At 51.6% G+C, this 12,450-nt stretch overlaps 1 protein-coding gene across 2 annotated transcripts; it reads left to right on the top strand.

Annotated features, from left to right (window-relative positions):
• Positions 1-261: 261 nt before the first annotated feature.
• On the top strand, positions 262-12,245 carry LOC106986461 (keratin, type II cytoskeletal 73). Of its 2 annotated transcripts, none has more exons than XM_027036231.2 (9): positions 262-769; positions 2,265-2,479; positions 3,275-3,335; positions 4,207-4,302; positions 5,021-5,185; positions 7,657-7,782; positions 8,181-8,401; positions 9,627-9,661; positions 10,440-12,245. In XM_027036231.2, exons 1-9 carry the CDS (start codon positions 323-325, stop codon positions 10,691-10,693), a joined length of 1,620 nt encoding a protein of 539 aa, XP_026892032.1. In that variant the 5' UTR covers positions 262-322; the 3' UTR covers positions 10,694-12,245. The 2 variants fall into 2 exon arrangements, with proteins under 2 accessions (XP_026892032.1, XP_014940110.2); XM_015084624.3 differs by having other exon boundaries at positions 263-769; positions 10,437-12,245.
• The last annotated feature ends 205 nt before the right edge of the window (positions 12,246-12,450 follow it).

Here is a 12,450-nt window from a genome sequence, read left to right as displayed (position 1 = left end):
CCGAGGCTGTGACAAATCTCCCAGCCAAGATCTTTCTAGGGATAATTTGGTTAGGCTAATTATCCCATGTTAATTAGATAAGACTCAAATTACATGAGCAAGACATGCAAACCCAGCACTTTGGGGATTTTCAAGTTATTTGCCTGGTGTCTCTGATTTTGCTAGGAGAAAATGATTTTTTGCTCCCAGGCAAACTAAACCCTCAAATTAGGGCAGTGGTTCCCCCCTGAGCCTTATAAAGGGTGAGCCTGAGACTGTAGGCTCATGAATTGCGTCTCAGCTAAGGGTTAGCGAATTATTCCATCTCTCTGGCCTCCCCAGCATGAACCGCCAGTTCACTTGCAAGTCGGGGGCCGCCGCCAAGGGGGGCTTCAGCGGCTGCTCAGCAGTGCTCTCAGGGGGCAGCTCGTTCTCCTACCGGGCAGGGGGCAAAGGGCTCAGCGGGGGCTTCGGAAGCCGGAGCCTCTACAGCCTGGGGGGTGCCCGGAGCATCTCCCTCAACATGGCCAGCGGCAGTGGGCGGGCAGGGGGCTATGGGTTTGGTCGAAACCGGGCCAGTGGCTTTGCTGGCAACATGTTTGGCAGTGTGGCCCTTGGGCCTGTGTGTCCAACTGTGTGCCCTCCAGGAGGCATCCACCAGGTCACTGTCAACAAGAACCTCCTGGCCCCCCTCAACGTGGAGCTGGACCCTGAGATCCAGAAAGTGCGCAGCCAAGAGCGGGAGCAGATCAAGGCTCTGAACAACAAGTTTGCCTCCTTCATCGACAAGGTGGGTCTCTTTGGAGCAAGCCAAGCATAGACCCCCTTCCTTCTTCTACTTCTGCTGCCCTCAGGTGGCTTTCTATCTGAGACAGGCACCTCCCCAAGATGCAGACACAGCAAGAACTGAGTAGGGAGGAACTGGACCAACCTGGACGTCAGGGCTGAGGGTGGGGGTGGACAGAGGGTCAGGAAGAGCCAGGGAGCTTGATTTGGGAATGTTCCCAAGAAGCAGGGCAAGTGGCCTCAGAGTTGAGAAGTAGGAGAATGACAGTTTATGAAACTAGGAAGTCAGACAAAGGAGAGGCCCATGGCAGCCGAGGATTTCTATAAAGCCATGAGACCCAATCTCTCCTCTCATGGGACCCAGAGCAGCTCAGATCCTGGTTGAAAGATGGATTCATAGACTATAATACACCCAATCTATGGGGGAAGGCAGATGGGGAGGAGCAATGTACTAGAGCAGTGGTCCTCAAAAGTGCTCCCTGAACCAGCAGCATCAGCATCATCTGGGCACCTGTAGAAATGAACATTCTCAGGCTCCAACTCATACCTACTGAATCGCAAGCTCTGGCAGTGGGGCCCAGGAGCCCCCAGGTGATGTTGATGGCCACTTGAGTTTGAGAACCCCTGAGGAAAAAAGGGGTAGCAGGGCCTTGAGAAATAGAGACTTCCTGAGCTCAGGGGAGCAGGGGAAGCTCACCAAGGGTGGCAGTGAGTAGGGTGGCAAAGTGTGAATAGGAGTTCACTGGATGGAGGTGGGGAAAAGAAACCTAGAGAGAGGGAGAAGTCCCGTGTAGCATGGTAGGACTTGTTTGAAGAATGGGGAGAACTTGCCTTTGTGTGAGTATTGGGCGAGTGGTGGAGGAGGGGGAGGAGGGGTGGGCACATGGTGAAGAGCACAAGGAGGAATTTGGACTGGACTCTGCAGGTGACGTGGAACCACCAGATCATTTTGAATAAGGGAATGGTATGGTATTTGTAAGCTACAGCTTGAGAATGCTGGTTCTTCCCCCAGATTAATGCTCTGAGACCAGAGAGTTGGACATGAAAGCAACATGGGAGGGCCCAAGATCCCCAGTCAACTGAGTGCTTGCCTCTGGCTGGGCTGGGAGATGCCATGATGGAGGAGACAGAGGGCAGGCAGAGCACAGTCCAGGCTACCTGGCCCTGAGCAGAGGTGCCCAAGAGTGTGAAGGCCAGTACAAGGCCAGCTTACACATCTAGGGACTTGGCTGCCCATGGACACAGGCCCCTGCAGATTTAGACATTTACTAGTGGTAAATAAAGATGATGAGCCCCTGCCCAATATCAGAGGCTGTCCCCACAAAGAGAACCTCAGTCAGACAAAGGGCCCTGGATGGGGAAGGGTGTGAGGGACATTTTCTAAGTCCGGAGGCCTACGCTTTAAGCTAATGTAGTGTAGGACAACACAACCACAGCCCAGGAAAGGAAACCCCACAGGCCCTCCCTATTGACAGAGTGCCTGTTGATTTGGGTCCCAGGTCCGGTTCCTGGAACAGCAGAACCAGGTGCTGGAGACCAAGTGGGAGCTGCTACAGCAGCTGGACCTGAACAACTGCAAGAACAACCTGGAGCCCATCCTCGAGGGCTACATCAGCAACCTGCGGAAGCAGCTAGAGACGCTGTCCGGGGACAGGGTGCGGCTGGACTCGGAGCTGCGGAGCATGCGGGACGTGGTGGAGGACTACAAGAAGAGGTGAGCAGGACCCCATGCCTGGGCGGGCTGGCCTGCCAGAGCTGGGCTTTCCCAGCAGGCACTGGGACACTTGCTCAGGGGCACTGAGCTTGGGTGACAGTGGCCCGTCCTGAGTTCCCCTGCCTTGGCAAGATGAGGGCCCTCTCTGGGTGACTGGGCAGTCTGGACAGTGGATAGTCAGCCTCTCAGGCAGTGGTAGGGCTGTTCTTGCAAGTGGCCACCTCCTTGGCACACTCCCTTCTGCTTCCCACTTGAGAAAGCCTCTCAGCTCCTAAGCTTGCTCAGAGGTCCCCCAAATTTCCAGGAACCACCCCTTCCCCAAACCAGCAAGTCAGGGAGTTGGAGTTTCTCTCACTGTCTTCAGGTCCTGGACATTTGCGCATTGCTCCTTCTTCCTGTCCGGGGACAGTTCTAGGTTCCTTTAGATTCACACTTTGGGATGGGGTGAGGTTACTAGCAAGGTGTCAGGCAGCTGGAGTGATGCAAGAATCATGGCTACAAGGGGTAGCAGCATGTTCCTGTGATTTGGACACTGAATGGGAGGAGGAAGAACCTAGTTACTCCCCAGGCATCAGGGGGAATCCAGACCCAAAATCATCAGGTCCCCTGACCTGGGAGGGAGTTACTTTCAAACCCTGTCTACAGCACTGGCCACCTAGTCCTAGTGAGTGGGACAGATTTGCAAAGATGTAGAATAATAGCTGCTAAAAGATACATAGAGGGGACACCTCTTTTCTGCTTTTGTGATGAGAACACACACACACATACCTTGCTCATGTGATGCTCTTTCTATAGGTATGAGGAGGAAATTAACAAGCGCACAACTGCCGAGAATGAATTTGTGGTGCTTAAGAAGGTGAGGAGGAGGTGCATATATATGCCTGTCACCTGGCGGTGGGGCATGGAGGGCGGGGGAGGTAACAGAGAGGAAACTGAGGTCTGTGCTCCTTGTAGAACGACCAGGATCTGAAGTGCCAGAAGAAGATGGAAGGATGTGTTGCTTGGGATATCTTGGGACACCTAGATGTTTACCTAGAACACATTACCTTGTCAGCTTTTTAAAAAAATGTTTTTTTAACGTTTATTTATTATTGAGAGACAGAAAGAGAGCATGAGCAGGGGAGGGACAGAGAGAGGAGGAAACACAGAATCCAAGGCAGGCTCCAGGCTCCGAGCTGTCAGCACAGAGCCCAATGCGGGGCTCGAACCCACCAACTGCGGGATCATGACCTCAGCCAAAGTCGGACGCCCAACCAACTGAGCCACCCAGGCACCCCTACCTTGTCAGCTTTTTATATTTGGCGTCGATGGGTGGGAGCCCAGATGTGGATAGCCAATGTCCAGGTTATGTCCACTTTGGCTTGGGGAACAGGACGTGTTTTGGGGAGGGCTGCACGCTTACCTTCCAGCTCTGCCTGTCTCTGGCAAAGTGCTGTGGCTGCCTTAGGCTCTGACTGCCAAATGACACCCTGTAGGAGATAGCTCTCCCTCCTGTAGCCTCTCTTTGAGAAATAGGGGGAGGAACAGGATTCCTTCTTGGATGGGGGCAGACGAGTTCCAGAGGCTCACAGTGAGTCTTGGGTGGAAGTTATGTTCCTGCCCTCTGAGGCCTCACTCCATTCCCGGGGGAAGCTCATCTCAGTGTTGGTGCTTGGATGTCAGTTCCTGGGAGAGCCCTTTCTGGGCTTGAAGAAGGGCGATATCAGGGGGTCTCTGGATTCCTTTAGGATGTGGATGCGGCTTACATGAGCAAGGTGGAACTGCGGGCCAAGGTGGATGCTCTGGATGGAGAGATCAAATTCTTCAAATGTCTGTATGAAGGGGTAAGTCTCCATCCCCCAGCCCCATCCCTAACTCTGTCTTCTGGAGGACAGACATGTGAATGAGTGGTTACTCATTCCTTGTAACTTTAAGAGCCCAGGGGATCTCCAGCATTTGGATGCTGGGGGACATGTAGATCAAAGGAAAGCATAACATCTATCCTGTTGCCTTCAAATGATGTGGACCATCAGTCCCAGCCTGGGACTCCCAGTCACAGTCTCACATCTTTGAGGAAGCCATGGGTCCTTGATACACTGATGTTCAGCTAAGGATATTCTCATTTCTGCCCGTCTTCTGTCTGCCACTTGGGGTGTCTCCCTGGGTCTTGAACAGGAATCTCTAGGGATAAATGTGGGGGAGTCCTCACACCCTTTCTCCTACCTCTGATCATCTGGCTTAAAGCTTGATCCTGTTGGCCAAGCATATGTGGGCTCCTGTGTCCTTTAGTGTCTCTTGTGTGGTGGCCAGGCTGTTTCTCCTCTACATTTTCGACTCCTGACCTGTTTCAAGTGACAGATAGATGGACTGTTTTCTTCTTGGGCTGCTTCCAACTCATTCAGCAGTTTTCAGATGTGGTACTGAAACATCTGGGCTGGGGGGCTTTGGAGAATACAGCTTGTCTCTACTTGGGAGGCTCTGGGGGCTCTCTATGAAAGGGTCATCACCTTGGCCTTCCTCCATCCACAAATGGCATTTCATGTTTCCTTCCTTCCCATGTAGGAGATTGCTCAGATCCAGTCCCACATCAGTGACACATCTGTCATCCTGTCCATGGACAACAACCGGAACCTGGACCTGGACAGCATCATCACTGAGGTCCGCGCCCAATATGAAGAAATAGCCCTGAAGAGCAAGGCCGAGGCTGAGGCCCTGTACCAGACCAAGGTGGGCTGAACACCTCCTCAGAGTCCATGGCCCACATGGTCCACACATTTGTCGGGAGCATGGCACTGTCCTGGGTTCTGGGGTACTCCCAAAGGGAGGAGAAGATGAAGCTCTTGGACTGATCCACAAAGACTGGGGCAGCCATTGACAGACACCCATGGCTGAGTGCAAATGAATGTGGCATAAACAGAGTCCTGGATGCTGGGGAGACAGAGGTTAGGGGACCAACTGGGACAGGTCAGTACTGACTTTCTGAAGGCTGAGGGGTTTGAACTGAGTCTGAGAGGGAGGAAAACATGGGTAGTTAGCATCTCAACTCTTCCATTAATTACAATAAATTAGGGGGTCTCTTGAATGTCATCTGAGATCAGGTAATTCCTACCTTTCATTCAAGTCCAATTACAAGGATAAAGGGGGAGTATGATCTTAACTCCTTTAATGGGTCGTGGGTGGGGAAATGATTCTTTAGATAATTTAGTTTCTCAGATCAGATGGCAACTTCCTAATTGTTCCATGCTATTTATCGGGTTCCTTCCCAGGGGAAATTCACACACTTGAGACCTTATCTTACCTCTCCCCCTGCCTCCTTGCTACCATAGGGACAGAAAGATGTGGTCAGCAGGGTTGGGAGGAAGAGAGGGAGGTCCAGGCAACAACACAGGCCAGGGCTCCTTGATAAGTGTTCAAACCCAAGTTTCCAGTTCCCAAGTCCCTCCACGTGACTGTTGCAAGCCAGTTTCAGGGACGGCCGTGTGGCCCAGGCACTCTGGATTGTCAGTGGCCAGTGCTTAACCCCAAACTCCTTCCAGAAGAAGTATGGGGTTATCCATACCTGCAAGTCTCCAATTGGAGCTAAGCCCTTACTGACCAGAGTTTCATTAGTGTAGTTCTAGCAACAGAATTAGAAGGGCTTCTTCTTCTTCTTCCCCTTTCAAAGATGAAGAAGGCAGGGATCAGGGCATTTAAGTAATTTGCCAAGGTCACTTAGCTGGGAATAAATGGATCTGGATTTGAATCTAGATGACTGACTACAAATTCCACAGTGTTCAGACAAAAGATCAGGACATGACTCTGTTAAGAAGCATTTATAGTGACGACTTAGGATGGGCCAGGAACAGAGTGGAGAAGGACACTGGTCTGTTTGCTTCAGAAGGAGCCTGCTTGGTGTCAGAACTTAGGGAATTAGTGCCTCCCTCCCTGTCCGTTTGTAGGGAGGGCCATCCTCCTCACATAGCCTTGCAGAGAAGCAGGGAAAGACCACCTGTTCTGCCCCAGTGTTCATCATCCCAAGATTAGTACCAAAGATAAAACACAGGAACATAGTGAGAAGCCTCTTTGTCTTCCAGGGGACCTGGCATTTTTAAGAGGAATCCTGACTCTAGGGCCTTGTTAGGGTCAGATATGACAACCCATAAGGCCGAGCACCAGTTACACAGACAGAAGCAGTGTGCAGACACCAGAGTTCTGAGTGTCACACTTTTCCAAGTTCCTCATAAGCCAGATTCTGGGGTAGAACTAAAATATTCTCTATTGACTGTTCAATGGATGACATCAAGGCAGGAGTGATCCCAAACTAGTAGATGACCTCGAATTCATGGCTAGCGGTGTTAGACTGGCAGAATATACCAACACACACGCGTGCGTACGCGCGCGCGTGCGCGCGCACACACACAATGTTCCCCCGTTCCCAGAAACAGTTCCAGTAGCCCACGGCCCAGCTGAGCTATAAAGGGCAGGAAGTCACAGAGAATACAGGTCCCTGTCATCCAGTCATGCTAAGTCTGATGGGGAAGACACAGAAAGGTGTGCTTATAGTACAGTGTGGTAAGATCTATGAACTGCAGTGGTAGGCACTATGGAACCAGAAGTACACCCAGTCAAGGAAGATCAAGGAAGGCCTTCCGGAGGAAGCTGGTCTGCTTTGGCTGAGTTGGAACTAGCTAGGGAAAAAGGGAAAATGGATGAGAAAGGGTTTTCCAGGTGGAGGTAGAGCCTCACGCAAAGTCTCAGAGACTTGAGAGCACAGGGACATTTAGGGAACAGTTCAGCACAAGTGTAGAGGCAGATGGGCAGGGGTAGCGAAAGATGAGTCTGGAGAGACTGGTGGATGCAAACCTCGAAGCACCTTGATGCCATGCTCATGGTTTGAATTTGACCTTGACTTTGAAGGGCTTTCAGTAGAGCAGTGTCATAGTTGGAGTTGTATGTTATATGGTTGCAGTATGGAGAGGAGAAGACTTTCAACAGTCCTTATGGCCAAATGTAACCATCAGTGAGGGAACTGTGCTTAAGACAAACAAATAAATCCCACGAACAGATAGATGTTTGAGTGGGGGGCTGTTGACAGGCCTGGTGAAGTTGGGGACCCCTACCCACCTCTGTCACACACTCTGAAGGCAAAGGCACGGTCTGCCAGGCTGAGCTCCACCAGGCCTGAGTCAAAGTCTCTGATTTGCCCCCTGTCCTTCTAGTTCCAGGAGCTCCAGCTAGTAGCTGGCCGGCAGGGGGATGACCTCAAGCACACCAAGAATGAGATCTCCGAACTGACTCGGCTTATCCAAAGGCTGCGCTCAGAGATTGAGAGTGTGAAGAAGCAGGTGAAGGGGCTTTGGAGGTTCCTGGCTCACTCTCCAGGGAGGTGTGAATGGTCTATAACACATACTCCCCCAGGCCTCTCTCCTACTCTACATCCTTCATCTCAGAACCCACTTTCTCAGGTGGAGCCCCCGATCTCATCCTCCACACTTACCTCCTATCTGAAATTTGGAACAATTGGAAAGGTCTTTTCAGAAAGCCAAGTGGCTAAGAGTAAGAATCTCCCCTGACCCAGTTGAGGGGACTCTATCTATCACCATGGATGTGGCTTTGCTATAGGAGTTGGGGCCAGACAGAGGAGGGTCCGACCACAGTCAGCACACGGAGGATGAGGGGTGAAGTGAGGCTTGGAGTGCCTGCCCTTAGAACTCAGGGGAAAATGCTACCTCCTGTCCCGCAGTGCTCTAACCTGGAGATGGCCATCGCCGATGCCGAGCAGCGGGGCGACAGTGCCCTGAAGGATGCCTGGGCCAAGCTGGACGAGCTGGAGGCCGCCCTGCACCAGGCCAAGGAGGAGCTGGCCCGGATGCTGCGGGAGTACCAGGAGCTCATGAGCACGAAGCTGGCCCTGGACGTGGAGATCGCCACCTACCGCAAGCTGCTGGAGGGCGAGGAGTGCAGGTGGGGGGGCGGGGAGGGTCTTAGAGCTGGAAGAACTTTTGGACTTTTCTGACTCAGTTTCCCAGAGTGTGGGGGAGGTTGCTGGAGTGGCTGGAGATGCTTTTCAGGTCATGACAAACAGCTTTTAAACAGCATCTGGTCAGTCAATGAGACAGCAATCTCCTTTATAGTTTTCCTGCCAGTCTCCAGACCACAACAGGGAGAAAGTCTCAGGATGGTTCTGTTGTGTCTTTAACACCGCTCGGACCCTAGCAAATATCCCTATAAGCAAAGAGATACTAGATCCCAGGTTCAGAGCCTCGGGAAGGCAACAATATCTAGCCCTAAAGTTTTAAACTGCTTTATTTTCATTATATTTATTTTTACTGCTACCGTTTTTTTTTAATCCTTTTTGATCAGGTAGTGTTGGTTTTCTATTTACCCTGGTGAAGGAAAATGTCTTAAAAATTTTTTTTTTAATTTATTTATTGAGAAAGAGAGAAAGAGAGAGTGAGCGAGCACGTGAGTAGGGGAGGGGCAGAGAAAGAGGGAGAGAGAACCCCAAGCAGGCTCCACACTGTCAGTGCAGAGCCCGATGTGGGGTTTCACCTCACAAAACCACGAGATACGATCTGAGCCGAAGCCAAGAGTTGGACGCTTAACAGACTGAGCCACCCAGGAGCCCCATAAAACTTCTTGTTAAGAGAAATGCATTTTTTTTTGGTATAAAAGGCAGAGTCCATGAAAAATACTAAGTGTGTAATGGTGTGAGTCGTACAGGTTCATGGCACGTCAGAGTGAGGTACATAAAACACTGACATGTGAAAAGCTTGTTCTAACTGAGCGCCATTGTAGTGCTGAGACCAGCAGAGGAGAAGTTACTGGTCCTAAAATCAGACGGTTATTTCCTTAGGGGCACCTTCTGATGCTAGCATTTCCACACGTGTATTTATTCAGGCAGTAGCCTCCCAGGAATGAAGAAATGGGATAAAGAGAGACCCAGAGGAGGGGCCCTGAGAGGTGCTGTTGTTGGGGGCCCCGAGTTTGCAGGTTGGCACGTGTCTGACGTGGGAAGGGTAGACTGGGGGGCGGGGCAGAGCAGAGACATGCAGGTGCAATGATGACATCTGGCCAGTTGGAGGGGTTCGTGGAGGCTGGGCTCATGTGGCTGATGATCTCAAGCTGCGGTGTGGGGAACTTGGATTCCAAGCGTTGGAGACTTACCTCCCCTTTTCTCTCTGCACAGGATGTCTGGAGAACACACCAATTCTGTGAGCATTTGTGAGTATATCATGCCTCTGGGGGAATATTTGTAGCCCATTAATGAACACAGAGGAAATGGGTGCCTGCCTCCGGGCCCCCATGGGCTCTGCCTGGTAGATCACCCGGTCACAACCCCCTTCCTCGCTAAGACCTGTTCCGTCTTCCTCCGTGGAGCTCCCACTGGCAGCTTCCCGTCACATTCTGGTATTTCACATGGGCCCCTTCCCCAGAGATCTCACCTATGCTGGGACAGAACTCTCAGCCCACCCTCTTCTGCCTCGCCCATCCCACGACAGCTCTCCTGCATGATGGAAGCTGTGAGCAGGAAGAGCCCACCTCCTCACTGAGAGCAGAGACCTGTGCTCAGGCACACTGTGCACGACCAGTGTGAGTGCTGGCTCCACAGCGGTCAGCCTGGTCTCCTAAGACGGGCCAGCAAACCTTCCCGAAATCAAGCAATCCGGAAGTTCTTTGAAAAAAATTAAGAGCATATTCTAAAGTTAAATGAGAGCCCTACTGGCTTATGTGATGCTTCAGGGGACACTCTTGGTACTCCTGTTTGTTCAGAGAAGGAGAACACGCCCAATTTGGGGATCCTGTGGGATCTGGGCTAGTTTTTCCAGTGCCTGAGCTGCTCAGGAATTGAGCATATATCCTTAGAGTCCACAGTTGACGTGAAGCGTTTGCTTAAGAGGGAGACATTTAAGCTAGTTGTGGGTGGGAGATTGGAGGGGACTTGGTGTCACCCCTGTCCTGGGACATACACTTATCACTCCTCTCTCCACCCCCACAGCAGTCATCAGCAGCACGGTGGCCGGGACCACGGGCACGGGAGCTGGCTTTGGTTTCAGCGGTTCTGGCACCTTTGGTTACCGGCCCAGCTCCGTCTCGGGGGGCTACGGCATGCTGTCCGGGGGCTGTGTCACTGGCAGTGGCAACTGTGGCCCCCGCGGGGAGGCCAAAACCAGGCTGGGCAGTGCAAGCGAATTCAAGGACGCCCAGGGGAAGACCTCAGCTCTGAGCTCCCCCACCAAGAAAACCACAAGATAAAGTGAAAGTGTATTTCCCCACTGTCCACCTCACCCTGGTTTCCTCTGGACTCCCTTCTCCAGGACACTCCTGCATCACATTTATCATCGTCTCCTTCTTGCTTTTCCTTGCCACTGACATTCCCTCTCTTCTACCTCCTGCCTTAGTCTTCCTTCGTTCAGCATCTGGATTCTAGCCCATCCTGCTGCCTCCATACTAAGAGACTCCCTAACTCAGGCTCCCCTTCCTGAAGCGTTGCCAAGGATGAAGACCCAGATCTTTCCCTGGCCCGCACAGCCCCTTGCAGAGAAAGGTCTCTCTCAGCAGTCCCCCCCTCCACAGCCTGGCCTTAGAGAGTTATTTGGCCACATGCTGCCTGGGTTCATGAGATTACAGGGCCACCGACAGACCCACAAAGACTGTCTCCTGTTACAGCAACAGCAGCTCAGGCAAAACACTAGGTTACGGGTTCTATCTTGCGTGGCCCCTACACGTTTACAGAGCTGGGAGTAGCCCTGGAGATTGGTCTTATCCATGAAGGGATTTGTGCCTTCAATACGTGAGTTCCTTTCCTTGTTCAGGTCTTACCTCTCTAATTCCCGCATCTCACCAATAAACTTAATAAAACTCATGCAGGACCAGGCTGCTTCTCTCTTCTACGGGAATCCTCATCTCAGACCACCTATTTTCTTCTTCTTCTTTTTTTTAATGTTTATTTATTTTTGAGAGAGAGAAAGAGAGAGAGAGAGAGCAGGGGAGGCACACACACACACACAGAGAGAGAGAGAGAGAGAGAGAGAGAGAGAGAGAGAGAGAGGAAGCAGGGTCCAGGCCCTGAGCTGTCAGCACAGAGCCCGACATGGGCCTCGAACCCATGAACCACGAGATCATGACCCAAGCTGAAGTTGGACGCTTAACCCACTGAGCCACCCAGGAGCCCCTCAGACCACATATTTTCTATCTGTGGCGGTAAATGACCTGAAACCTGGGGCATCGAGGTCTGGTGTGTTCCACAGCACCCCAGAGTATCTTTTAATCTGAGAGAAAGATCCTTGCATGGACTGCAGGATCCCACTGGATTTTATGATACCCTGGAGTCATTTCTTACCCCATCCCCAGTAGCTGCGCCTTCAAGTCATGTTTTTCTCAAGCCAGTGCTCCAGTGAACAGGCAATCTTGAAGAACGGGCTGCTTATCAGCAGGGGGAGGGAGGCAGCATTTATCTTGTGGCAGGATTTAAAATTGATCAAGAGACAGAAGGAAGCCAGTTCTGGAAAGCTTGGGGCTCGAGTTATGGCTGCTCCCTGATCTCTGGGAAAAGGCTGAAGTAGATGGTCTTCAAAAAATTGTTTTTCAATGTCTGTTTGTTTTTGAGAGACAAAGACAGAGTGCAGGTGGCGGAGGGGCAGAGAGCAAGGGAGACACAGAATTGGAAGCAGGCTCCAGGCTCTGAACTGTCAGCACAGAGCCAGACACGGGGCTCGAACCCACGAACTGTGAGATCATGACCTGAGCCAAAGTGGACGCTCAACCGACTGAGCCACCCAGGCGTCCCCAATTGGTTTAATTCTTTTTAAAAAAATTTTTTTTCTTAACATTTATTTATTTTTGAGAAGAGAGAGACAAAGGCATGAACAGGGGAGGGTCAGAGAGAGAGGGAGACACAGAATCCGAAACAGGCTCCAGGCTCTGAGCTGTCAGCACAGAGCCTGACACGGGGCTCGAACTCAGGAACCATGAGATCATGACTTGAACAGAAGTTGGACGCTTAACTGACT

Source organism: Acinonyx jubatus, chromosome B4 (assembly GCF_027475565.1).
Source record: "Acinonyx jubatus isolate Ajub_Pintada_27869175 chromosome B4, VMU_Ajub_asm_v1.0, whole genome shotgun sequence".
Lineage (NCBI taxonomy): Eukaryota > Metazoa > Chordata > Mammalia > Carnivora > Felidae > Acinonyx > Acinonyx jubatus.
This window is presented reverse-complemented; position numbering and strand designations above follow the sequence as displayed.

Excerpts from the sequence above, each read along its gene's own strand:
- LOC106986461 (XM_015084624.3), top strand. The coding sequence starts at position 323 with ATGAACCGCCAGTTCACTTGCAAGTCGGGGGCCGCCGCCAAGGGGGGC. Across the intron at positions 5,186-7,656 it reads AGGCCCTGTACCAGACCAAG|TTCCAGGAGCTCCAGCTAGT; the intron begins GTGGGCTGAACA and ends CTGTCCTTCTAG. Across the intron at positions 9,662-10,436 it reads CACCAATTCTGTGAGCATTT|CAGTCATCAGCAGCACGGTG; the intron begins GTGAGTATATCA and ends CCACCCCCACAG.